The sequence below is a fragment of the Musca autumnalis genome, unplaced genomic scaffold (genome assembly GCF_047663935.1).
Source record: "Musca autumnalis isolate F117 unplaced genomic scaffold, ASM4766393v1 scaffold_3, whole genome shotgun sequence".
Taxonomy (NCBI): Eukaryota; Metazoa; Arthropoda; class Insecta; order Diptera; family Muscidae; genus Musca; species Musca autumnalis.
The window spans coordinates 201,556,446-201,584,364 of NW_027411866.1; the positions used below are offsets into that span (position 1 = coordinate 201,556,446).

The 27,919-nt window shown below is 36.0% G+C and overlaps 1 protein-coding gene and 1 long non-coding RNA gene across 8 annotated transcripts in view; both read left to right on the forward strand.

The window, feature by feature from the left end:
• The window catches only part of rg (A kinase anchor protein rugose), a 351,680-nt gene that overhangs the window by 240,179 nt on the left and 83,582 nt on the right, over window positions 1-27,919 (forward strand). For 5 of the 7 annotated variants that reach the window (XM_073976279.1, XM_073976280.1, XM_073976284.1 and 2 more), the window contains exons 13-17: window positions 5,948-6,161; window positions 19,980-20,232; window positions 20,567-20,709; window positions 20,837-21,027; window positions 27,200-27,390. In XM_073976279.1, the coding sequence (XP_073832380.1) occupies window positions 5,948-6,161; window positions 19,980-20,232; window positions 20,567-20,709; window positions 20,837-21,027; window positions 27,200-27,390 (992 nt within the window). The remainder of the gene's footprint in view (window positions 1-5,947; window positions 6,162-19,979; window positions 20,233-20,566; window positions 20,710-20,836; window positions 21,028-27,199; window positions 27,391-27,919) is intronic. The other 2 variants (XM_073976281.1, XM_073976283.1) reach the window with 1 other exon arrangement.
• On the forward strand, window positions 10,066-12,299 carry LOC141398714 (uncharacterized). Its single transcript, XR_012411698.1, has 2 exons — window positions 10,066-11,052; window positions 11,380-12,299. It is a non-coding gene; the product is annotated as an uncharacterized lncRNA (long non-coding RNA).

Below are 27,919 nucleotides of genomic sequence, written 5' to 3' on the forward strand. Positions count from 1 at the left end.
AACTTACCGAAAAATTTTGTTAATTACCGAAATTATAAGTATTTTAATTTTACCGATTTTTGTCGGTAACTCGAAAAATGTGTTACAGAATTCCACTACTGATTTGGTCTCAACATATTTGGGGTCCAGAAACTTTTATTTCAATGATGCTTATTTCCGATAGTGACAAAATGCATACAAATTATTTCAATTTAGAGATTCTTTGAACCAATGATGTCAACACTCACTCTGTTAGACATAATTTCCTATGACTGCAATTACCTGAGGAATTGCCTGTTTGCGTACGTGTTCTGCTCGGCGAGTCATGGGCATAGGAAAGTGTGTGTTATAGTGTGGGCGTCTCCAAATTTGCTTTAAACCAAGAATACCCCACATGTAGGTGGTGTATTATTGACGTTGCTTTTAGCATTATTCATACGCCGCACAGTGGTTCAGAATCGCTTTTTTTTCTGGTCAAAACTCTATAACTTTTGAAAGGATAGAGATATTTTCATAATTTTATTTTTTGTTTTGTTTGAAAGATAACACTTTCAGCTCCGATGCATCTGAAAGGAAAAATTCGGTCTAGAAGTTGCTGAGGAATTCAAGGTCAAAGTTATATGAGTGTTTTTGACTTATTCAAATGTTCCAATGATAAAAAAAATCAAATTTGGTCAAAGATTAAAATAAAAAATCCATAAAAAAGCTCATATAAACCATAAAAAACTTATAAATTAAAAAAAATTCCATTTGAGTAAAAAACTGCATTTAATATGGGAAACGGTATGGAAATAACTAAAAAGTATTAGTCGACAAAGACATACCCTTAGGCTGTGAGAATTGGAACACTTTTTCCAAAAAAAAAATGTATGTATTTAGAGGATTTTCAGAATTTTGGGTATATGAACTTGCCGACAAAAATACACACTACATGGTGCTCTTGAACCAACTTTAAATGAAAGGAGCTTACACCTGAGAAGTTTTAGCGGATTCTGAATCCACAATGTTCATAGATGAGAAAACTCAATAAACCAAAAAATAACCGGAGCGGTCAAAGTTCACATTTTTAGAGGTTTTTTTAGGTTTTCACGATTTTGCTGGAAAAACGAAACGCAAAAATGTTTTAACAGTGAAAATTCTATCTCTAAGATTGCTTTTTATGATATTTTTGTAGGTTTTACCATTTTCGAGATATAGGAGTTCAGATTGGGACAATTCACTGACTGTATCGTCTACTTATAAAACAATGTCATGACTGCACTTTCCCAACTTAAAATTAAATATCTCAACAATAGTAAAACCTAAGAAAAAATTACGTACCCAATATGCCAGAAAAATTTCACAGCTATAAGATTTTCTCTAGTCCCATTTCGAGAGGACCTGCCGTTTTAAGCAAAATCGTAAAACCTAACAAAAAAACCTAAAAATATAACCTGAACTGAGTGTGAAATAAACCTAAAAATGTGGCGAACTCGAAGAATTTTTCTCTCAAACACACCAAGCATTGCCATGTCTGCTTGCGCAAGTACCCAGGCTTCGGAGCCATACATCAGCACGGGTAGTATCAGTGTTTTGTAGAGCGTTATTTTTGTTAGACGAGATGTGGCTTTGTTTCTAAACTGCTTACTTAAACCAAAGTAGCATCTGTTGGCCAATACAATTCTTCTTTTTATTTCACAACTGATGTCGTTTATTGTGCTTACCTCAAAAATATACAACTTCCACAGTTGGTCCGAGGTCAATGGACGCATTGCGCGTCGACACCATTAAATTGGTCTTCTCACCGTTTAGCGCCAGACCCACTTTAGCAGATTCTCCTTCGACCTTCATAAAGGTATCAGTTACTTCTTTTACTGATCTTCCCATGATGTCTATATCATCAGCATAAGCAAGTAACATGTGGATATTGGTGTAGATTGTGCCACTTCTTTTGACGTTTGCCTCTCGTTTACCATTTTCCAGCAGGATGTTGAATAGATCACACGAAAGGATGTCTCCTTGTCTGAAACCTCTTTTGGTACAAAATTCTTCGGAGAGGTTCTTTCCTATTTTAACTGAGGAGCTCGTGTCAGTTAAAGTCATTTCACAAAGCCGGATAAGCTTTGCGGGGATACCAAATTCAGACATGGCTTGGAATACCTTTGAACGTAGCGGGCTGTCGAAGGCTGCTTTAGAATCGACAAATTATCCAATAATCTCGTTGGTTCAATTAGTCATTCGCACAATATCCCTAACACGATCTTGTAGGCAATAGGGAGTAGATTTATCCCCCTATAGTTAGAGCATACAGTCTTATCTCCCTTCCTGTGGACGGGGCACAGGATACTCAGGTTCCAATAGTCGGGTACTCGTTCTTCCTGCCAGATGGTACCAACTAGCTGTCCTTATCTCATCTGGGGTGGACGGTATATATTCAATACCATTTTCTGGGATTGGGTCTGTGGTATTTTCGTCGTCTTCGCTGCTTTGGATACCAACAGTTTTGAAAAATGTTCTATCCATATCCTGAGCATACTATCTGTATCAGTTACCAAATTACCTTGCTTGTCTCTACAGGAGGATGTCCCTGTACCAAAACCATCAGTTTGATGCTTGACTCTTTGGTAGAATTTTCGGACTTCATTCTGGTTCCTGTACATATCGATTTTTTCACACTCCTGCTTTTTCAACTCTCTCTTTTTCCTGCGGAAAAGACGTTTTTCCTCTCTCCTTTTCTCCCGATATCTTTCCCGTGCGCTACGCGTTGCTACGGATTGTGCCGCATTTTTCTCACTCCTGATCATACCATGGATTCCTTGGTAGAGGTCTCTGGTATCCAAGTACTGATTTTCGGCTGTTTGCATGGAGTGGGCAATGTTTGCCATTGTCCTGATATGTTATCGGGATGAGGAGATCTTAATTTAAGCAATTGGGCTAGTTCAGTGGAATATGCTGTGGCTATCTGTTGTGATTGCAGCTTACTGACGTCTAACTTTGGTGTTGTGTCTGTTCGTACTTTGTTTGCTACGTTTAATCGGGTGCGTAACTTTGATGCAACAAGGTACTGGAAAGCACGTCCAACACGCTCGATGAATGCCTTCCATCTATCACAACGTGATCAATTTGATTTCTTGTGCCCTTATGGATGTCGAGATGTTTAAATCTGGTACTGTTAACTACCATTTTTTTGCCGCTGCGAAGTCTATCAGCATCATACCATTGTCAGATGTTTAACTGTTGAGACTGAATTTTCCGACTGTTGGGCCAAAGATATTTTCCTTTCCAATTTTGGCATTAAAATCGCCTAGAATAATTTGAATGTCATGGGCAGGGCAACGGTCATATGTTTCTTCTAAGCGCTCATAAAATATATATTTGGTCTGCTCGTCCTTGTCTTCAGTGGGAACATGAGCGCAAATAAAGCTGATGTTGAAGAATTTTGCTTTTAGTCAAATTGTAGCGAGTCTTTCATTCACTGGGGTGAAGCTGGAGATCAGATGTTTTAACCTCCGACCAACTACAAATCCGCAACCGAACTCATGCTTTGTGTTATGGCAGCTATAATACAGTGCGCCTTTAGGTGTTGTTGTGACGCCTTTCCCATTCCATCGTATTTCCTGTATGGCAGTAATGTCGGCCTTGTACTTTTCAAGTATTTTTGCCAATGCGTAAACTGAACCTTCTCTATAAAGAGTGGGGACAGTCCTTAAAACGTTTGCATGGGTCGTCAACTTTAGATGGATTTGTTTTTCTTTTCTTTTGTTTTTTCATAGTAGGCTGCTTTTTCTAGTTTTTAACGTTCTTATGGGTGAACGCGCGGCACATTTCAACTCACTACCTTTAACGGGTGTTAAAGGCAGCTACCCCAGTTGATACAACGGGGAGGTCAGTGTCCACTTGAGATGAAAGAGGGATCAAGATAAATCCTGGACCTTGCCATGTTAAAGCCGGTCAGGACCGCTCCTTGGTATCTTTCATCTTCTACGTCTTCACTGCTGCAACAGTTTCTTAACCCCATTTCGATAGGACTTGCGATTTTCCAGCAAAATCGTTAAAAACATAAAAACCCTAAAAATGTGAATTTTGACCACGATTTGTTTAAATAGCGCTCCGTCGTCCGTGTTTTGACTTTTCACATCTATGAACATTGTAGTTAAATTTTGCGGGGGAGGTGCCCGAAGGAGTGGACCGATATGGCTTATCTTCGAACTTAAACTAAGTTTAGACGAAATATTACGAAAGCAAAGTTTTGGACCAAATCGATTCGTTCGAGAGTTATCGTGCGCTCCAGCCAGCCAGACAAACATACAGCCGGACAAGACTAAATCCAAGTATGTTTGGACGAAATCTGTTTCAGAAAATTTGGAGTTGATTAAGCCATGTCCGTGTGCACGATTAATCTTGAAGGAAGTAACCGATTTGGTCCATACATACTCAATCGGTCCCCTCCTTCGTGTACCTCCCACATCCATTTCGGATAAGTTCATTTTAAGACCTACTCTCGAATCGGTTTGTTTTTTATTGTAACAACTTGTATTCACTGTTCCCTATACAAATCACAAGATTTATCAGGGGCAAGTTCATACTTCCTGAGAAAATAGTCTCAAACGGATCAGCTGTCAAACGAATCTGCCATTTCGGTCCATAATTCGGCCTTCGTATTTTTTTTTGTCCAAAGGTCACGAAGGTAAACATCTTTTTTTCGGGGCAAGTCCATACTTCTTGAGAAAACAGTCCGAAAGGTGTCAAAAGCCCCTATGGCACCATATGAAGTGTCTCGAGAGCACGATAACTCTCGAACTTATCACCCGATTTGGTTCAAAAGTTGGCCTTCGTCATATTTTGTCCAAACTTAGTTTTAGTGCGAAGATGTGCAGTACCGGTCCACAACTTTCTGTATTTCCCTCAAATATTTAAACAATGCCCCTAAAATAGTATGCACGGTATCTCTTGAACGGAGCAACCAATTTGGTCCAAACTTTAATAATAATTGTTCCGCAAACATCCCAGGCGGGACAAGGGAGACTTTTCTCCCGAATTTTGGATCTCCTAATATTTTGTCCAAATTTAGTACCTCCCTTACCTACAAAAGTTCAGCTATTGTGTATAAGTGCAGTTTATGGTCTGTTCGGAGATCCTTTGGAAAGGTATACCGATCATGTTCATTGTGGTCCTGTTTAAAGATATATTATGTCTTCCGTGGACAAGTCTATGCTTCCTGGCAAACTTATACGATGAGTGGGAGCGATATCTAGCGAAATGATATGACCCAAAATAAGATCCGCTTCCATAATAGAACAAGTTGGTCCCTTGTACTTAAACTCCTCCACAACACTTTTGAACATTAATCCTAATTCACAGTTTTGTCGGCAAGCTCAAATGTCCCAAAATGGCCACAAAATTCTGAAAAGACATTCGATCTGTCCGTAGAAGAAAATTTAAATTCACATAGGCTGAGGGTATATCTCTGTCGGCAAAGCCGACTGATACTTTTTTACTTATTTCGTAAAAGTTCTACTTCTCTAAAGTTGGAATTTCACGAAAATTTAGTATCTGAGGAAAAATTTTAAAAGCTCACTACGTCTAAACGCTATGTTAATTTGTTAAAACGTTTCTTGAAGACGACAGTCCTACAATATGTGCAAGTTTCCGAGAAATAGTAATTTCTTTCCCCAACAATTTTCAAAAATTACGTACGGGAAAAATTTTAGTTTTTATGAACACACCACGCCCATGCGTTCCAATATTTTTACCTACATTTTTGGTTTCCTTATAAAAATTAACAATCGATATCGACAAAAATTTGAATTTTGCCCATTAAAATCGATTTCTGAACCACCGTGCGCCGTAAAAACGTATCTTATAATTTTTAGTTAAAATGGGCGTATGATTTTTAATATCCAACCATTATTACTTACACGACTATATGTCAATTATTCTGCTGTTACCGAAAATAATGTTAACCCAATATTTCCTTCCTTCTTTACAGTTCCAAGCTGTTAGGTTTCATATGTGAACTCGTGGAAACCTCACAAACGGTACAGCAGCATATGATACAAAATCGTGGTTTCTTAGTTATATCATTTATGCTGCAACGTTCGTCACGGGAACATCTGACACTGGAGGTGTTGGGTTCATTTCTTAATCTAACCAAATATTTGGTTACATGTCTATCGGCCAACAGTGATTTATTGCTCAAGCAGGTAAGATAAATGTTAAGAACTTTTGGGTTGCTAAAAAACAAACTTTAACAAGTAAAGAAAATTTCAAATTAATTGGCTTTTCCATAAGAAAAAAAAAACAAAAAATTCCAATTATTTAGTTGTTCTTTTGATTCCAATTAAAATATTAAAATGAAAAAAATCGAAAACTTAAAGCATGTTTCAATACATGTGTGTGTGTTTAGTAAACTATAATGGAAATAATTACATTTTAATTTGTTTTATTACAATTAAAAAAAAAAAAAAAAACAAACCAAACATGATTTCTTAATGCATGACAATGTTTATCTTTTTCTCTCTCTCCATTTACAAAAAAAAAATTACATTTTTATTATACAAATTCAATTTGATTGATGTGTGATATATCATATTTACTGGATTCTTGTTGTTTTTCCTTTCTTTTTTTGTTTTTGTGTTTCTGTTTATTTTTATTCTTTTACAAATATTTGAATTCTTCTTTTTTGCAAATCTAACAACAACAAAACACACATATGAACACCTCCACTACCAATAACAACAACAATAATTACAACAACAACGCAACACCACAGTTAAACTTGGGCTTACGCTACCCCTTTAAACGAGTAAATGAGTTTTTTTTGATAATAAATCTCAATTTTTTGTCGAAACAAATACACTTTTTTTGTAGATCAATCGAAATCGATGTATGAAAGTCATTATGTCATCATAGACATTGTATCAATCACCAAACCATACTTTTTCCTTAGAACAACTTCTGTTGACATTTTTCAACAACACTTCAATTATCATTTTGGAAATTCATTTCAATGACATATAGTATAGGTTAGATGTGTTTTTATGGGATATTTAAGGACATAACTTTGCTTAGGCTTAGCAGACTTGAAGAGAACAGCATCCCGTATCTTGTAATCTTAAGTATTTTCCACGAACTCACTCAGACATTTTCCACAAAATGAGTGCAGACCGCTTCTTTTTATAGTTCAATGATATGGAACAGCATCCGCATTATATGATATTTCTTTCCGTTACCATTTACCAAAATTTGCCCTTAACGAACTCACAGACATTTGTTGAGAAATTATCGAACACAAAAATACCCTTTATAGTTGTACGACAATTTTGTGATGAATTGTGGAGTCTAAAGCTGGGTACACATTGTCAGTTTTGAATGACAGCTTTGTTGTTGCTTGCTAGTGTGGACGTTCTTTTTTGTCATTCATCATGCAACCACAAAATATTTTGTAGTTGCTGGACAGTTATCGATAATTGCAAAAAATCGTCATTCAAAACCGACAATGTGTACTGTACTTTAATGAATGAAAAACTCGCTGCAATTCGATTAAAAGCACAATTCTTCAACATCACCTTTATTTGCGCTCATGCTCCCACTGGAGATAAGGACGAACAGACCAAAGATATATTTTACGAGCGCTTCGAAGAAACTTATGACCGTTGCACTGCCTATGACATTCAAATTATACTAGGCGATTTTAATGCCAAAATTGGAAAGGAGAATTTCTTTGGCCCAACAGTCGGAAATTCAATCTCCACAGTGAAACATCTGACAATGGTATGAGGCTGATAGACTTTGCAGCTGCAAGAAACATGGTAGTTAGATTACCAGATTTAAGCATCTCGATATTCATAAGGGTACCTGGCTGCCGCCAGATCAAAGAACAAGAAATCAAATTTATCACGTTGTGATAGATGGAAGACATGCATCAAGCGTGTTGGATGTACGATCGTTCCGAGGTGCAAACATAGACTCGGACCACTACCTTGTTGCAGCAAAGGTACGTACCAGATTAAACGTAGCAAACAAAGTGTAACAGACACAACACGAAAGTTAGACATCGGTAAGCTGCAATCACAACAGATAGCCACATAATACTCCACACAACTGGCCAAACTGCTTAATGAGAGCACTCCTTGTCCCGATAACATAACAACACAATGTCAAATATTGCCCACTCCATGCAAACAGCTGCAAAATCCATACTTCGATACTTAAAGGAGTGTCGTGCTGCTACCGAAGAGAAAAATGCGGCATATAGAGCTACTTTACAATCAGTAGCAACGCGTAGCGCATGAGAGAGATATCGGGAGAAAAGGAGAGAAGAGAAACGTCTTTTCCGCAAGAAAAAGAGAGAGAAATCGAAAAGCGGGAGTGTGAAAAATCGAGATATACAGGAGCCAGAATGAAGTCCGAAAATTCTACCAAAGAGTGAAACATCAAACAGATGGGTTTGGTACAGACACACCCTTCTGTAGAGACCAGCAAGGTAATCTGGTAACAGATGCAGATAGCCTGGTCAGGATATGGAACGAACATTTCTCAAATCTGCTGGTATCCAATTGTAGCGAATACGATGATACTACAGATCCAATCCCAGAAGATGGTATAAAATGTATAGCCCGTCTGAAGAATAATAAAGCAGCAGGAGCCGATGGCTTACCTGCCGAGCTGTTTAAAACCGGAGGGGACCCGCTGATAAGGTGTATGCATCAGCTTGTTAGCACCATCTGACAGGAAGAACGCGTACCCGAAAATTGGAACCTGAGCATCCTGTGTCCCGTCCACAAGAAAGGAGATAAGACTGTATGCTCCAACTATAGGGGCATAAGTCTTCTCCCTATTGCCTAGAAGACAGTGTCACGGATAAAGCCAACTAAAGCCAATGGTCAACGAAATAATTGGACCATACCAATGCGGCTTTAGACCTGGCAAGTCCACCATTGACCAGATATTTACGAGTAGCCTGCGGCAAATCCTGGAGAAGACCCAAGAGATGCAGATCGACACCTACTACCTTTTTGTCGATTATAAAGCAGCCTTCGACAGCCCGCTACGTTCAAAGGTAGTCCAAGCAATGTCTGAATTTGGTATTCCCTCAAGATCTTCAGTAAACCTCTCCGAAGAGTTTTGTACCAAAGAGGTTTCAGGCAAGGAGACAGCCTTTCGTGTGAGAGGCTATACGAGAGGCAAACGTCAAAAGAAGTGGCACAATCTACACCAATAGCCACAGGTTAATTGCTTATGCTGATGATATAGACATCATGGGACGATCAGTAAAAGAAGTAACCGATACCTTTATGAAGGTCGAAGGAGAATCTGCAAAAGTGGGTCTGGCGGTAAACAGCGAGAAGACCATGCTGATGGTGTCGACGCGAAATGGGTCCATTGAGATCGGACCAACTGTTGAAGTTGCTTCCTTTAATTTTGAGGTAGTAAAAGTCTTCGTATGCCTCAGCACCGTCGTAAACACAACAAACGACATCAGTTGTGAAATAAAAAGAAGAATTGTATTGGCCAACAGATGCTACTTTGGCTTAAGTAAGCACTTTAAAAACAAAGCCACAACTCGTCAAACAAAAATAACGCTTTACAAAACACTGATACTACCCGTGCTGCTGATGTATGGTTCCGAAGCCTGGGTACTTGCGCAAGCAGATAAGGCAGTGCTTGGCGTGTTAGGGAGAAAAATTCTTCAAACATCTACGGACCGATCTGCGTTGACGGTGAATATCGACGTGGTATGAACCACGAGCTGTATCTGCTATACAACGACATCAATATAGTTAAACGTATCGAGATGCAGCGATTGCGTTGGCTAGACTGTAATAAGAATAAGCGATGATGAACTCGCTAAAAAGCGTATAAATTCGATCCACATGGCGGTGCACGCAGAATTGGCAGGCCAAACAATAGATGGCGCAAACAAGTGGATGAAGAGATAGCAAGGCGCGGTATTCCAAAGGGCGAGATCTTTTCTTAGTTCGATTTATGGAACAAATGTTCTGTAATGGGCCAGCTAAGTAAGTAAGTAAACGATTTTGTCTACTTCGGCACATCGATAAACACAACAAACAACATCAATTGCGGAAAAAGAAGAAGAATTGTATTGGTTAACAGATGTTACTTTGGCTTACGAAAATAGTTTAAAAACAAAGCCACATCTAGTCAAACTAAACCAAAGCTTTAAAAAACACTGATACTACCCGTGCTAATGTATGGTTCTAAAACCTGGGTACTTGCGCAAGCTTATGAGGCAGTGCTTATTGTGTTTGAGAGAAAAATTCTACGAAAGATCTACGGGCCAAACTGCGTTGACGGTGAATATCGACGTCGCATTGAACCGCATTGAACCACGTCGCTATATACAGTTGGACAGGCAGTACAAGTGGGAATGTCATTTAACGCAGCAGAAGAACGCCAGCTGCCTAGGCAAATGCAATGTGTTTCAGCGGATCAAGAGGCGGACCAGCTCGTATTGACCCCGCATTGACAGCACGGTACCCAAAACTTGACCTGCATGTGGACTGGGAGCGCACGGACTATTCTAAGATCCTAAAGTCTTTTCGTACTTGTCGAGAAAATTAACTTTAAGCTCCCACCATCACATTTTCAACGGTGTCGAAAATATGTAATGTTGGCTGAGTATTAAACTTCTCCAAAAGTGGTGTCTTGAGACACTTCGCTCGGACTCGGCGATAAAGAGTAGTTCCATATCATTGAACTATGAGAAAAATCTCCCTTGTCCGTTCAGGGATGTTTCGCGAAAGCAATTATTATTACCTTAGTGTTCCTCAAACTCTGTGTTTTGCGTAATTTTTCTTCGGGTTGCTAGAGTTGAATTTGTTTATAAAATATTTCAGTCAATTCCTTCTGTATCCACCACAAAAATCTTTACGTTATTTGGTCCTTATGATTATAATGCTATTCGGGATTCTCAAATTTATCCATATAAAGATCTCTTTCTTCGAACACAATTCTTAACTGTACGACGTTTTCAACGTATGTTGCATACATAAAAAAATTATGTTATATACATCAGAAATTCTAACGAACTGTCTGACTGATTCCTTCAGAAGTTTAATTTGGGAAATATCAGTAATGACATTGTTTTATAAGGGGACGATACAGTCAGTGCATTGTCCCAATTTGAACTTCCATATCTCAAAAACGGTAAAACCTACGAAAATATCATAAAGGCCAATCTTGTGGAGAATTTTCTCTGCTACAACATTTTCTTTACACCCATTTACATAGAACTCGCGGTTTCCAAGCTAAATCGTGAAAACCTAAAGAACCCCTAAAAATGTGAACTTAAATCGCGATTTATTTGAAAATCCCTCCGGCGATTTTTTTTTGTTTCTTAATATTTTTCATACATGAGCATTGTAGTTTCAGAATCAGCAAAAACTTCCGAGGTGTAAGCACCTTCCATTTATATTTGTTAAGGCACACCGTGTTATATAAACTCGATTTAAGCCAAAATAAAAGTGTATTTACTAGATCAGTGCGTTGAAAACTTGAAGAAGAAGTGTTCAAATTCATTTTCGTAAAAATTATTATTATATAGATTTCAATCGGTAGTTCATCTAAATATTTTAGGTGTTACATATATAGGAAAATAATCATTTATTTTCCTCATGGTAAAAGTTTCAATATAAACATATTTTTTTCTAAATATGTATTTCTTCGATAGGCCTTCATTTGAAAATATTAAAATATTACAAACCATACGCCCCTGAACCGTGGAATATTAAAAAGTATTAGTAATCATACGCCACCCAATATTTCAGCAAGGAAATTAAAATCAATCATACGACTGGGAGGTTTCATTCACAAAAATCAAACAACACTACACTTATTTTTATACAAATTAAAAAAGCGTTCTCTGTTTAGCATGTCATGAGCGACAATTTTTTATCGATTATTTTAAGCTATAATTCCATTTACATTTTAGAAAAAATGTTAGCTTGCATTTTAACATTACATTTTTACATTCATTTGCCGTTGATGTCATTGTTCCAAGTTTTTGTGATAGAAGAATCCATTTTTAAACAACAATTTTTTTACTAGATACTTCTATACTAATTTTATGTATACAATATTTTTTGTATTTCTCTCTTCTTCTTTATTCATTACCTCTGAAACAATGTCCTATTCGATTTACATTTTTTATGAATTGAATATCAAAATTGTGTTTGTGCTATGTTGTCCTATCTCTTTACATTTTCCTCCAATCTATTAAATTTTATTGAATGCTCGAAAATTTGATACCACCCACAACTCCTGCCACATACATCAAACAACATAAAATTTCCATCTATTTCTATCGAAAAAAATAAAAACCAACAAACAACCAATTTTAACAAAACACCTGTCGTCTCTTGTTACTGTCGATACAAACAAATTTAAATCAAACCATCTCTATTCTAAAAAAACCAAACCAAACCAAACCAAACAAAAAACAGTTCTACCAGGTGAAAATCTATGAAAAACAAATTAACCAAAAAATAAACAAAAACTATGTTTCTATTTTAATTTCGTTTCTTAAACTAAAACAATTTTTTTTAATGTAGAGTAAATAAAGATTTGTTGTTATCGTAAAAAAGTAAATGATAGCTTAAAAACCCAGTATCTTTTGGAATATATAGTTTTGAAATATGTAGTCAAAATTCTTTAAAGTATCAGATATTTAGTCGTTTTTTATTGCGTAAATGTTGTGTAAACAGCGTATCTCTAGCCATATATTATAAACAAACTACCAAATATACATACATATATTCTTAAATGTAAATTGACCAAAATTTATATGTAGAAATTGCTGTAAATGTAAACAAACGTTGGGTTTTTCTTTCTTTCTCTTTTTTCATTTCAATCTTTTGCCAATTAATTTTTACATTGAGTTGCCTGTGAATTTCCATCCATTCCTTATTATATAAATTTCACATCGATTTCTTTTTAACTTTTCCCTTTCTTCTCTCCCTCCAACTCCCATGGACAGTTTATTTATTTTCTGTATATTTCTTGTTAGTTTTTTTGCCTTTATATTTTCTCCATTTATTGAGTTTTTTTTTAATACAGCTTTTAATTCTTCTGTCAATTATTTAAGTGACATTTTAATTCGTTGTCCAGTATCGAATTGTAAAAATGAAAATAAGAAAGCTGTCATTTTGCTAAAGCTCGAAGTCAGTGTATTGCTTTAAATGTGAATTGTGTGATATGTTCAAGGATATTATATTTGCAATTATTTGCGTCATATACATACATACATATATAATTCGAAAGGAGAAGGCATGTATAAATATATTACTTTATGGAAATATGTATGCGAAGTTAAAATAAATTTACGTTAAAGGTTGAAATATCGAGGACAAAAGGACAGGTAGCGTAAAGGAAAATTTTAAAGTGTAAAGGGAAATTTTAAAAGGGAGGGAAATTCTTGCGAAAGGACTGTTAACTTTTATAAACCATCCTTCAAAAATAAAACAAAAAATAAACGTTATTTTAAATTGATTCAATACGACCAATATGCAGTGGATCCACTTGTATGGAGAAAGGGGCCGAAAATGTTTCCCGTGTAGATATCGATCTAATCAGCTGGGTACAGCTTTGTGCTGCTGCTAAGATTATTATGCGAAACCATGAGCATAGCATATATATACAGATAACTGAAAATCCGATAAAAAACTGTTTTTTCAACGCTATTACCTCCTCCTTCAAAATCCATTATAATATTTTGCACTACGTATTAGTTGCACGTAACTTGTATATTGTACTCACAACAAAAAAATTAGACAAATGTTCCGACTTTTGGAGCTATTTTTGACCAGATCGCGTTCGAATGAAAGAAAAACTTAAATATTTTACAAAAGGTCCATGTCATAGCTGTCAGATTTGCCAGATGTTGTATCAAAAATTTGACATTCAATTTTTTTTTTGGTTGGAACCACTGTACATCGAAATAATAAGTAGAAACCATTTGGATTTCGATTTAGCCATGTCCGCCCCTCTGTCTGGCTGCAGGGCACTATAACTTTTGAACACATCAATCGATTCGGTCCAACATTTGGCCCCAGTCATATTTTGTCCAAACTTAGATCAACTCCCTCGGGTATTTCCCCGGTTCACTTCTTCGGGTACTTCCCACTCAACAATCGGGACAAGTGCAGTTTAAGGCCTCAAGTACATACTTTCTAAGAAAATTGCCAGAAAGCTGAAAAAATTTCCTACGGCCAGAATGTGTAGTTGACAACTCTCGAGCCGGTTACTGTGTTGGTCCAAACTATGCATATATAGGGGAAGACAATACTTCCCAAGATATGAGACCTGAAAGTTCACAATATTTATGGCCATTTCTTTCATACCCCAAATAGGTGCAGGTAAACTTTTTGTATCTATTACAATGCTTGAATTTTATTCTCCATATGCCATTCTGCATCCACCAACCCGAAAGTTCCAAAAACCCCGACCTAGTGATATTCTTGTAAGATATGAATTGTTTGGATTTTATTCGTATAGGCAGTGTTAAATATACCGAAATGAATGTCTCGACTGATACGATCTGGCCATGTGTGTCCGTCCGTCTGTCCATCTAAACCTTGTAATCAAGCTACAGGTAGCAATTTTGGTCGTTTTAGTGTTGATGAGGGTGTCGGAGGGAAAGAAGCCTATTGATATTGGTGATGGTCGGCTAATATTCAGGGGTTGGAATTGGCAAAAACTAATGTGGAGAAAAATTCAACGTTTTATTTTTATGCGAATATCTCCGCTTCTAGTAGGGGTATTGCAAAGAAATAAAGAAAGAAAGATCACCTTTACAATAATGCAAACGAGGTTGGTATATATCCCACTTTGCGTTTTAGGCCAATTGCGTGAAAATGCATAGGCCAAATAAAGCTTTATAAGCATAGAATGATATATAACAGACAATACTGTAACAAAATACAAAAAAGCCCACAAAATTTGCGAAAATGTCCGAGTTTTACGTAAAATTTTGCAACCAGTTTTGGTGGCGTTTAAACGGCCAGTGTCTTTAAGTGGGTTAAATTGTATTCTCAATTTAATGACCATCATAGATCCATTCTTTATGACCTCCTTATATCGTCTAAATCTATCTTGCAATCTCTCTTTCCGCATTATCCTATTTCGTTCTACCTGCATTTATTTTTTCATAATTCTGTTCAAACGCAGCTCCCCTTTGCGGTGTTGTAATTGACATCGGAATTGTTCTTCTTTCCGATATGAAGTATCTGTGAGCTTTTATTGATGCTCCATTGTATTACTCATATGTTCCCCTTCACGATTTGGCAAAATCAAGGTGTCTTCTTTTTTTCTGTCTCTTTCGCGAAATTCCGGATTTTTCCGACAGCCGCTCACCATTCAGATTCTCTTTCTGTAAAAAAAGTCTCACGCATAAAATGATTTAAAACAAGTAAAAAAGCGGTAAGTTCGGCCGGGTCGAACCTTTTATACCCTCCTTCATGAAATACTCTGATCGGTCGGTACTGTTATATGGGGGCTAATATATACAGACCTATCTTCACCATTTTTGGTGCAGAAGTTTTTTGATCTCTTAAAACTCCAAGTGCCAAATTGGAACCAATTTCGGAGGAAAATGTAGTTAAAATCCTCAAAATACCTTAAATCGAGAGGTGCCTCTATATGGGGGCTATACCAAAACGTGAACATATCTTGACAATTTAAAGTGGAAAAGTTTCTAGTCCACCAAAAACCTCAAGTGTCAAATTTCAGCTAATTTGGTCAAAAAATATAGATAAAATCCTTAAACTATCTTAAATCGGGTGGTACCGTTATATCTTTGAACTTGACCTGCCTATGGAAAAAAGACACTAGGTTCAAAATTTTAGGGTTCTATCTCAATTATTGCGGACGCTAGAGTGATTACAACAGACGGACATGACTAGATCGTCTTAGAACTTCATCCTGATCAAGATTAGGGTCGCAAATGATTAGTTCGATTTGTTAAGTGGTTTGTGCGAGGCCTTTGTTAATATTAAATGGAATAAACGTTATTTTAGCTATTAATAGGCCGCAGGAATAATTTTGGAGAAAAAAAGTCATCACAATGCTTTTTCTCGACTGTTTATACCTTCAGCATTTATTCTAACGAGGGTATATACACTTTTATACGGGCAAAATGTGTCTCATCGAAATAATGGTTTTAGACCCCAAGTATGTGTTTCAGACAATTTGGAGTTGATTTAGCTATGTCCGTCCGTCTGTCTCTCTGGCTGGAGCGCACGATAACTCTCGAACGGATCAAGCGATTCGGTCTAAAATTTGGTATTCGTAATATTTTGTCCAAACTTAGTTTAAGTTCGAAGATGGGTTATATCGGTCCACTCCTTCCGGTACCTCCCCCACCAAAGTTCGGAAACGTTCCGAAAATTTGTGCGCACAATAACTCTTGAAGGAAGTAACCGATTTGGTCAATACTTTGAACATCGTGAAACTTCGTCCAGACTTAGATGAAGTTCCAATATGGACTCAATCGGTCTACTCCTTCGAGTACCTCCCGCACAAAATTTCGGAAAAGTTCAGTTTAGGACCGGTTCACGAATAAACTTAGTTTAAGTTCGAAGATAAGACATATCGGTCCACTCCTTCAGGTACCTCTCCCACAAAAGTTCAAAAATATTCGGAAAAATTGTGCGCACGATAACTCTTGATGGGAGTGACCGATTTGGTTCATACTTTAAACATCCTAAAATATCTACCAGATATAGATCAGTTTCGAATATGGACTATACTTGTCCACTCCCTCGGGTACCTGCCACACAACATTTTTGATAAATTCACTTTAAGACCTACTCTCGAATCACATTGATTTTTGTTAAAACAACTTGCATTCGAGGCCTCAATTACGGCAGTAAAAGTTTTTTCAGGGGCAAGTATATACTTTTTGAGAAAACGGCTCGAAAGTTGTAAAAAACCCCTATGACACCATGTACAGTGGCTGAAGGGCTCGAACCGAATACTGTGTTCGTCCACACTTTGAATATTGTAATATTTCTTCGAATACTATATGAAAATCGAAGGTGGTGCTTATAGGTCCACTTCTTCAGGTACCTCCCCCAAAAAACTTCGAAAATATTCGCTAAAATGGTACGCGCTATTTCTCGTAGACGTAGCAACCGATTGTGTCCAAACCTTTTATTTCTAAATATTGTCGAAACTTAGTTTATGTTTAAATTTGGGCCATATATGTCCAATCCTTGTGGTGCCACCCACACAAACGTTAAACATTTTTGTGTGGTTCGAGGATCCTTTGGGCATTTTTGGGCATTTATGGGCATTTATGTTAGTGTGATAAAAAAGCCCTATCTATCGATATCCCCGCAAATTTTTGAGCTTAAATCTTATCCATACTTTTGTCGGTGCATACGCCCAAAATTTTGAAAACCTCCTTAAATACATAAGTTTTTTTTTGGGAAAAAAGTATTTTAATCCACACAGGCTGAGGGTATATCTCTGTCGTCAAAGCCGACTGATACTTTTTTACTTGTTTTTTATAATTGCTTTCTAAGTACATTTTATGAACTCGACAGAATTAGTATATCTTTTATCCCAACTCTATCACCGATTTTATATCTTAACCTGTTAAAAGGTCGTCCAGAATGTTGTCATATGCAATATTGGGATTTGGATATAATGGAAATTCATATCATAATAATAAAATAATTAAATAAATCTATATAAATAAACATCAAATCAAATGACATCAGTTGAAAACGGCTGGGCCGATTTCGATACTTCTTTCTGCAAAATGTGCGCCATAACCCGACTTGGGTTTTTATGCAATGAAAATTTGACCACGCCCACTTTCACGCCCACTCCTGAAATGTCTAGGGAATGTACAGGGATGTCCCCCGGTTAAAATAGGCTACAAATTTAGTTGAATTCCGGAAGGGACGGGGTACGCCCTCCATACCCTATTTCTTTAAAAATACTATATCTATATATAAAAAACACGACATTTTTGCAAAAATTACGAATTTTGAGGTTGGGTACCTTTCCCACGCCTTTCTTTAAAACGCTTTATGTATAAGCCAAACTTATGATTTGGAGCCAAAAAAAAATATGTTATATCTAGAAGACTGATTACCACTCCCACTATTTTCAATACATATTTTTCCAAAACTACTGAACCTAATTTCATGAATTTTTTAAAAAATGTTCAGGAATGTCCCGTGGTCCAAAATGCTATATATTTGTAGACGAATTTCGGTGGCCTATTGTTTTCTAATCGCTATATTTGCTAAACATATGAGTGCATCGGCTTGCAAGTTGTGATGGTTGCGCCCCCGATCAAGAATAACGATATATTTACAAATTTCCTTAAATGGTGAGGTTCAACGGTCCATCAGGCATACAAAAACTTAAACATATAAGTCTTAATAAGCGGGAGAACTAGACTTAATTTTTTTTTAACTTTTATAATTAGATTGTTTTATTCTAAAGACATGGGACGTGGACGATAATAAATTCTAAGCAGCATGAATGGGCACAAAATTCCAAAAGCCCATAAGAGAGCAGAAAGGTTATAGACAAAATCTGTTGATAAATTTAAAATCCACCTCGGTTTGACAATGGACCGAAGAAGTGAAGTAGAAAATATCTATTTTTGAATTATCAAGCATAAAGTCAATTAAAAATTTACAATAAAACTAATTAGGACGGGCCAGCAACGCGGACCGGGGTCTGCTAGTAAATAATAAAATCAAATACTATGTTTATTCTCAGATGTAGCTACCAGACTTTATGTAGGCCTTGGGTTATTTCTAATATTTCTTATATGAAGCCACAAAGCACACAATTACTAAAAATTACACCTAATTCACTCACATTCTAACTCAGGAACTCACCATTAACTCCAAACAAAAACATAAACAACCACATTCGTAACTCTATTATCACTCCAAACACACCACACAAAAAAACTAAAACTCAACACATATTGCAATCTTAAAAAAAATAATAATAATTTGTAATCCTCAAAATGAAATCATTGTCATGCATTAGTGCCATTCACACATACGTCGTATTCAAATACACAAAAAAACCTAATAAAAAATCCCAATTAAATCAATTCATATTCAAATCAACTTTTTTCTGATTGAAACTCAGAAAAAAAAATCAATAGCTAAAAATACATTTTTCCTAGAATACATATTTTATTAAATTAAATATAAATTTCTATTTTGTTATATAGATAGCTACCTACATCAAATACTCCTATACTCTATATATGGTTTATATTAAATTATATTTTTTTTAATTTTTTTATTTAATTTCTTTACATATTTCAAACGATACCAAAAAAACTATGATTTGTTGTTTTTTATTGTGCCATGATTGTAATTGATGCGCTGATATATTTTATACAACTCTCGCTCTGGGAATGATGAATGGATGATATAATATTTATATTTTTAAAAAAATACATATATAATTTGTTGTTGCTGTGCATGCTGTGTTACATTTATTTGATGGAATGCCTGTACCTGTAAAACATTTATCTCGAAAAACCCCCTTCCTCAAAACTATGTTGGCTCGTGGTTATGATGTGTGAACTTTGCTAATGGAACGATTTTAAACAATTTGAAAATAAATAAAAAAAACACAAAATCGCCATCAATGCTGTGGTTCCACATTGCAACGGGCTTCAAATATTCATTGTTTTACTTTATTTCGTTCCTTCGTTCGTTCGTTACCTTGTTTGATATGTGAATGTATCATAAACTTAAATATCAACTGCATTGTGCATAAACATGTATGTATATATAAAATATTTAAACATTTTATTATATTGTTTTTTTTTTATTATTGATATATCTATCTGTATTGTAATCTGTAATTTGTTATATCATTATGATTTCTTGAGTAATATATTGAGATTTTGAAACAAGTTGATATGACATACCTAAATATTTATACATTTGTTTTAATAATGTTTTCTGTGTTTTCTTTTCGTTTTCCCCCCAAAACTTTTTTGCGGCCTACAGCTGTTTTGCTTTTCATTCCTGACATGGCAGCTGTTGGACCATGTCCTCTTCAATCCAGCTTTATGGATTTATACACCGGCAAATGTCCAGGCCCGTTTATATTCATATCTGGCCACGGAATTTCTCAGCGATACACAGATCTATAGCAATGTACGTCGCGTCAGCACTGTCCTCCAAACTGTGCATACATTGAAATATTATTATTGGGTTGTGAATCCACGTGCTAAAAGTGGTATTGTACCAAAGGGATTGGGTAAGTGTCATTTTTTAATTTAGATTTCAAATAATATAAGTAGGTGAAGGAATTAATACCTTTGGAGAAATTGTTTTGCGAAGAAAAATTCCAAATGAAATATTCTAAGTTAATTTTGAAACTAGTATTATGTTCCATAGATCATAAATATCTTGTATTTTTCATTTGGCATATTTTATTTAATAAATGTTTTCATTTCTCATTTTCATAAAATTATAGTTGAGTCCTTGGAATTTATTCCGTCCAATAAGATTATTCACTTTCTTCTCCTAAAAAATTTTAATTTATTCGTGACTATTTTTAATTTATGCACATAATTTTTTCTTTCTTTCAGATGGTCCTCGTCCAGCCCAAAAGGATATTTTAGCTATACGTGCATATATTTTATTGTTTCTAAAACAATTGATTATGATAGGCCAAGGTGTCAAAGAAGATGAATTGCAAAGCATTCTAAATTATTTGACAACCATGCATGAGGTAAATATTTGAAGACAAACCAACAACAATAATTGTCAAAATCATAAATAGATAAATAAAATTTCTATTATCTGTATAACACATTATTTTTTTGTATTTATTTTTTTTTTTTCTTCCATTTCATTAGGATGAAAATTTACATGATGTTTTACAAATGTTAATATCTTTGATGTCGGAGCATCCAAGCTCTATGGTACCTGCTTTTGATGTTAAACATGGTGTTAGAACTATATTTAAATTATTGGCTGCTGAAAGTCAGTTGATACGCTTACAAGCTCTGAAATTATTAGGATTCTTTTTATCAAGAAGTACATACAAGTAAGTAATAACACGCATACATACCTATTATAATTTTTTAATATAAATATTTATTATTTTCATCATAATATTAGGGAGAACCAAACAATATGTTTATTTAAGATTTTGAAGAAAATTATTTTAAAAATATTCAGTACAAATCTTTCGTAATTATAATGAGAACAAATAAAGAAGAAACAGTGGGCTAGTTTTTGTTCGTTCGTCTATATTCGTATTAATTTAAATTTCCAAAGGACCGTCGAACAAAAATGTTGATCTTTTGGAGAGGTACACTACGGATAAGACCGATATGGGCCATTATTGCAGTTAAACGGTTGCTCCGTTCAACAGATATAGAGTGTACTATTTTATTGACATTTATTATTTTTTGGGGGAAAGTACCGGAAGTTCGAACTTAAACTATGTTCAGACACAATAAAAAAAAATTGGACCAAATCGGTTGATCAGTTCGAGAGTTATAATGCGCTCAGACACTACAAATGGTGCCATAGAAGTTGTTTACAACTTTTCTCAGGAAGTATAGACTTGCCCCTGAAAAGACTTGTATCGTCATAATGGGGGTAGCGAATATAAGCTGTTACATCAAATATCAAAGCGATTCGAGAGCAGGTCTTAAACTGAACTTATCCGAACTTTTGTGTAGAAAGTACCCGAAGGAGTGGACCGAGGGAGCCCTTATTGGAACCTTATATATGTCTGGTAGAAATTTTACGATATGCAAAATATGGACTCTATCGGTTACTTCCTTTAAGAGTAATCCAAACATTTTTGTACTCTTTTGGGGGAGGTATCTGAAGGAGCGGACCGATATAGCTCATCTTCAAACTTAAACAAAGTTTGGACAAAATATTACGAAGGCCAAATTTTAGACCAAATCGCTTCCTCCGTTCGAGAGTTATTTGCCGACTTATAAGTACTCTCTGCCTATATGAATTAAACACATCAAATTCCGAATACATAACCGAAATCACTCTTCCCCAAAAAGTATGCATTTAGGGTGTTTTCAGAATTTTTTCTGGCAAAAATATCGAAACTTTTGGGATGTTTTTTAACGAATGCGGACATTCCAAATATATGATTTGGATTGATTTTAATTGACCACCGTACCATTAAGAGCTTTTGGACCATTATGTCAGGAAACATAAACCTGCCCACGAAAAACAGTACGTCGCTGAAAACAGAACCACAAGGAGAACCTTCGGCTAAAATTTCTAAATCTACCTTCGCACAACCCTTAAAGTGCATATAAGCGAAAATATTAAACGATTGTGAGAGAGGTACTCGAAAATGTTGTCCGATATGAACCCTTTTCGAACTTGGAAATTATAATTATAGTGTTCATCAAAAATGTTAGTTACTGCCGGCAAGAGTCTGTTTTAGAGCTTTTGAGCCATTATCTCAGAAAGTATGAACTTACCGCAAAAATATGTTAACCGTGATAAGCCCACTGCAAAAATTTCAAAATTAATAAATTTTCGAAGTAGAGACTGATGAATTAGCAATTGAGCCGGCCCAAGTAAATTTGTGGGCAGCTATTAAGTCACGATCAAACCATGAGAAAATGGCAATGGATCTCATCCAGTCAAGGTTATATCAAGAAAGTATAAGCTAATTTATTCTATGCTTAGATAATCGACTCCCGCCACACCCAACTGTTTCAGCATTACCATGGAGATTCCATCAACGTCCAGCAATTTGGATGATTTAGCGTTCCAGATGACATTCACAACATCATCCATTGTAAATTGTGGTAGTTCATGCTCGGCAAGATATCTAATGCGAAGAAATACTCTTTTCTTCAACCTGTCAATCCAAGGGTGCCCGACAAAATGTCGCCTGAAATAACATGCGCGCTTCTTCGGATCAGCCAGCGTTACGTCGCACAATGGTACAGGAATTTTATAAATGATATTTAATTTCTATACGGGATTCGATAGTAAACATATTGAAACTAAGGAAACCAAAAAATTAGGTCAAAATATTGGAAGGTGTGGGCGTGGTTTACCCCTAAAGACGAACATTTTCCCTATTTTTGGGAAATAGCTAATTTCTGCAAATTTCTGGAGAAAGACGTAGCTATTTCTCGGAAACTATAACTGATTTTGTTTTCATTGTTTTTTGTAGGTAGGATTGTGGCCTATAAAAATCGTTTTGGTAAATTACCGTAGCGTTTACACAACATGAGCTATTTTATTTTTCCTCAGGTACTAAATTTTATGAAATTCAAAATGTAGTGGACTAGAACTTTTGTGGAACAACAAGGAACAATGTTCTGTTTTCACAGAAAGATGTCCAAGAGTCTTTCAGCCAATATATAATTTTGTACCCGTACCGTTCCGTCCGTTTAACACTTTTTTCAATTTATTGAAATTACATGGGTAAAAATGTGTGTTTTTTTAACCGTTTCCCGTAAGAATTACAGTTTTTTTTTTGACACAAATTTTAATTTTTTTCGAAAATTTTTTTTTTCGATTTTTATACCCCACTCCACTATGTGGGGAGGGTATTATAAGTTGGTTTTGGCCAAAAAGTTTGTAACGCATCGAAATAATGGTCGTAGACCCATACTTATATATATCAAAATTAATGTCTCGACGAGCTGAGTCGATCTGGCTATGTGTGTCCTTCCGTCAGTCCGTCTGTCCGTCTGTCCATCTAAACCTTGGAATCACGCTACAGGTCGCAATTTTGATCGGATCGTCACGAAATTTTGGGTGTTGATGGGGGTCCTGGAGGGGAAGAAGCCTATTTGGTGATGGTCGGATAATATTCAGGGGTCGGAATGGGCAAAAAACTTATGTGATATCGCCTTTCTAACGATGTAAAGTAGGTTCTCGTGGGTGATCAAACAACGAAGATATCACAATAATCGCAAATTAAACCCAAATTTTCATTTTTGCGATTTAAGTTTTAATGACGAATATCACAGCGTTGGTTGGATACTTTGCAAAAGCAAAGCCTTACTATGAAAGTAGAAGATCCCATCTTTACAGTAATGGAAACTAGGTCGGCGTAGGTGACTAAATAAAGGAGATATTGCAATATTCGATAATACATCTCATTTTTCCATTTTTTTTTTGGAAATCACGCTACTAGGCGCAATTTTGATCGGATCGTCACGAAATTTCGAGTGTTAATGAGGGTCTCACAGAGGAAGAAGCCTATTGATTTTGATGATGGTCGGATAATATTTAGGGGTCGGAATGAGCAAAAACTTTATTTGGAGAAAAAGTCAACACTTTATTCCAAAGCAAATATCTCAGCGTCTATAAGGGGTCTACAAAAAGCAAAACCTGACAATGAAAGTATAAAATATCACCTTTACAACAATGTAACGTAAGTTGTCGTAGGTGGTCTAACAACGAAGATATCGCAATAGTCGCTAATAAAACCCAACTTCTCATTTTTGCGATTTTAATAATAACGACGGATATCACACCTTTGGTTGGGGACCTTCTAAAAGCAAAGCCTGACTAGGAAAGTAGAAAATCCCATCTTTGAAATTATGCAAAGTAGGTTGGCGTAGGTAGTCAAATAATAGAGATATCGCAATAGTCGTTAATGCATCCCTTTTTTCCACTTTTCCTGCAATCACACTACAGGTCGGAATTTTGATCGGATCATCACGATCACAGAGATAGAAGCCTATTGATGTTGGTGATGTCAAATATAAAATTAAATATTAATTATTTTGGTTCAGTTTGCCTTAAGTCATTTGGTATAAAAGCCAGATAGGTGAAAACTTTCGTATCTCCATAAAAGAAATGTTTTCGAGTGAAAAGATTATTCACAGAGTTAGTGGTGTAGGGTATCACATAGTCGGCCCCGTACCGACTATAGCCTTTTCTCACTTGCTTTTTTATTTTTTTTTTTTTTTTGTAACTTTATTGTTTATTTGTTGGTGTTTGACCATCTTTAATACATAGGAATATATAAAAACCACAAAAACACTCATACATATTTTGATGAAAAATGGTTAAACAAACTCAAAAGTTTTACATTGACCTTGATCTGCATCTACCAGACAAAATTTGACCGCTTATAATTCATCAGAAAGCTGATTGTGTTATCTGTCTAACAAAAACAAAAATATCTCTATCCGTTCAAAAGTTACAGAATTTTGACCAGGAAAAAACGATTCTGAACCACTGTGCGTCGCCAAACGTGGCTGAAGTCCTATCTTCCTTCTTTCCAGGGTTCAAGAGTAAATTAACTGTTGCCCACTATTCATTTATTCCGGCTCCAATGTTGGAACTCAACAGATAATTTAACCACTTGTTCCGCTAGTTCTCCCCAACCAACCTGTTGACTTTTAGTGTCAGCTCCCTCACTCTGTGGTCACTAGAGTTTGCGGCCTATGTTGGGAAGTTTGATTTCACTACGGCTACAGCTGTGATGATCTTTCGGAACATCCTCTCTGCTATCAGAACATCAGACTGGTCGGCAGATCAATTAGTGAACTCTCTAAAACTAGAACAATTAGCTGTCCCTAATTGATGGAATCGGGTGGTCTGCTGATGGAGACAATAATGAGGAGATGGTCTGACCTAAGAAACAACCCGTCCTTGTCAGATGACGTAATTCATAAGATCAGGGGACACTATGGTTATATATGGCAAACTGTGACACTCTCCGCTAATTCTTGTAGTGACGTCCTTATAGACCTTGCAAAACATAGGGTTATCAATGTGCTCAGCCAGCACTCTATGGTCATTTTCGAGTACATTATGCCACAACTCATTATGATCATTAAAGTCCCCTAAGAACAGACCTGGAGTACAACTATTTATCTGCGGCATGTATACCTACATTCATATGTATATACGGGTCATTAGAGCCATGTTCTGTATTGACCAGACTCACCTGGAGATTGAACTACGACCATATTACACTGTGAACCGAAATTTTGGGGCAGAGATAATTCCTTTTGGGGATGAAAGCCCTTGGTGAGTATATTAAGAATCCGGAAGGACAGATCCGCCGTGAGTCCAACTTCCGAGTTATGGCGTGATGAAGTTTCTGCTGAAGACCCTTTAAGGCATCTGAAATTAGCGTTACATCTTTGTTATCTGTTGTTTTAGCGTTTTTTATGAGGTGACATGTCTTCAGTCAAATCGAATGAGGATTACTTTCGTAGAGCATTTCGACCTTGTAACTCGCTTCCTTCAATTTCCTTTTCGTTCTTAATTTTAAGAACCGCTATAAAAGTACCACAAGATGACGTTTTTCAGCTTCAAAGTGTTCTGCAAAAATGTCGCTCAGAAAATTTTAGGTACGGTTCTCATTGACATCTTATCGATATTGTCGCGCTTTCATAGTAATTTTGTGCATTTTTCGTTATTTATTGGTTGTTCGAATATACAGAATATACAAAAACACAAAACATAGTTTTTTCGGAGCCAAATCAGGGTAACTGTCAAAAATGACCTTGAAAACGCGACAGTTGTCGCCCGATTAGTTGTCAATGAGAACCGTACCTATAATTTTCTGTGCGACATTTTTGGAGAACATTTCGAAGCTGAAAACCGTCATCTTGTGGTACTTTTATAGCGGTTTTTAAAATAAAGGACGAGAATGACATAGAAGGAAGCGAGTTAGAAGGTCGAAATGCTCCACGAAAATAATCCTCATTCGATTGGACTGAAGACATGTCATCTCATAAATAAGCTAAAGCAACAGCTAACAAAGATATAACGCCAATTTCGGATGCCTTACAGGGTCTTCAGCAGAAAATTCATCATGCCACAACTCGGAAGTTCGACTCACGGCGGATCTGTCCTTCGGGATTCTTAATTACTCACCAAGGGCTTTCATCCCCTAAAGGAATTATCTCTGCCCCATATTATCACCTTAATTTTGTGCCACAGTCTTATCAAAAACAAACAACTATAAATACCACTATATACCACATTGCCACAAAAACAACAACAACTCTACAAACATGATTTTAAATTCCTAAACCAACTTCATAACGAACCTTGTTGTTCTTCATCACATTTCCCCGTATATAATTCGCGTTTTGTAAAATATGACCTTACATCAATATCAATATTTTTGTTCTACTACTACTTTGTCTTCATTTCATCCTTACTCTCCATCCTCCATTTAGCCTGATTGTAAAATATGTTTTTCTTTCACGTTGTAATTTCTTTCCTCTTTTGCTGTTTTTCAGACGAAAATATGACGTTATGTCGCCACATAATTTATATACATTATTAGCGGAACGTTTACTTTTGTACGAGGAATCATTGTCGATGCCAACATACAATGTATTATATGAAATTATGACCGAACATATATCACAGCATATTATGTACAATAGACATCCGGAACCCGAGAGTCACTATCGTTTAGAGAATCCAAGTAAGTAAAAAAAAAATATATATATATAATGCTTTATAATATAACAGGAAAACGTAGTAAACAAAGAATAATATACCGTATAATTTACTATAAATGTATTAAAACATGTTTCATTTTATATTAAAAAATATAATTTGTATATATTTGAAATTGTGCCATTAGGGCCGATATCATTTTAATATTAATTTTTAATTAATTTCTCCTTAGAGTTGAGCTTAATGACCGATGATTTTTTGCAAGTGAAAAGGGAAAGCCGGAGATTCAAACCCACACAACCACCATTATGTGACATGGTTTGCTGTTGGTAGCAGCTCATCATACATATCGAATGTGGAGTGGTTTCTCTCTCATCGACCTTTTCATTGCTGAAATGCAAGTTGTTTTTTACAGTGGCGAACTTATTTCTCATTCAGCCTGTATGAATTTCCACTACAAACGCTTTTTTAGCGCAACCTTCGGAAGCTATGAGTTTGGTTCGGACTGCTAAAACGCCGTGACTACACTTTCTTCGGTCATTAAGCTCGACTCT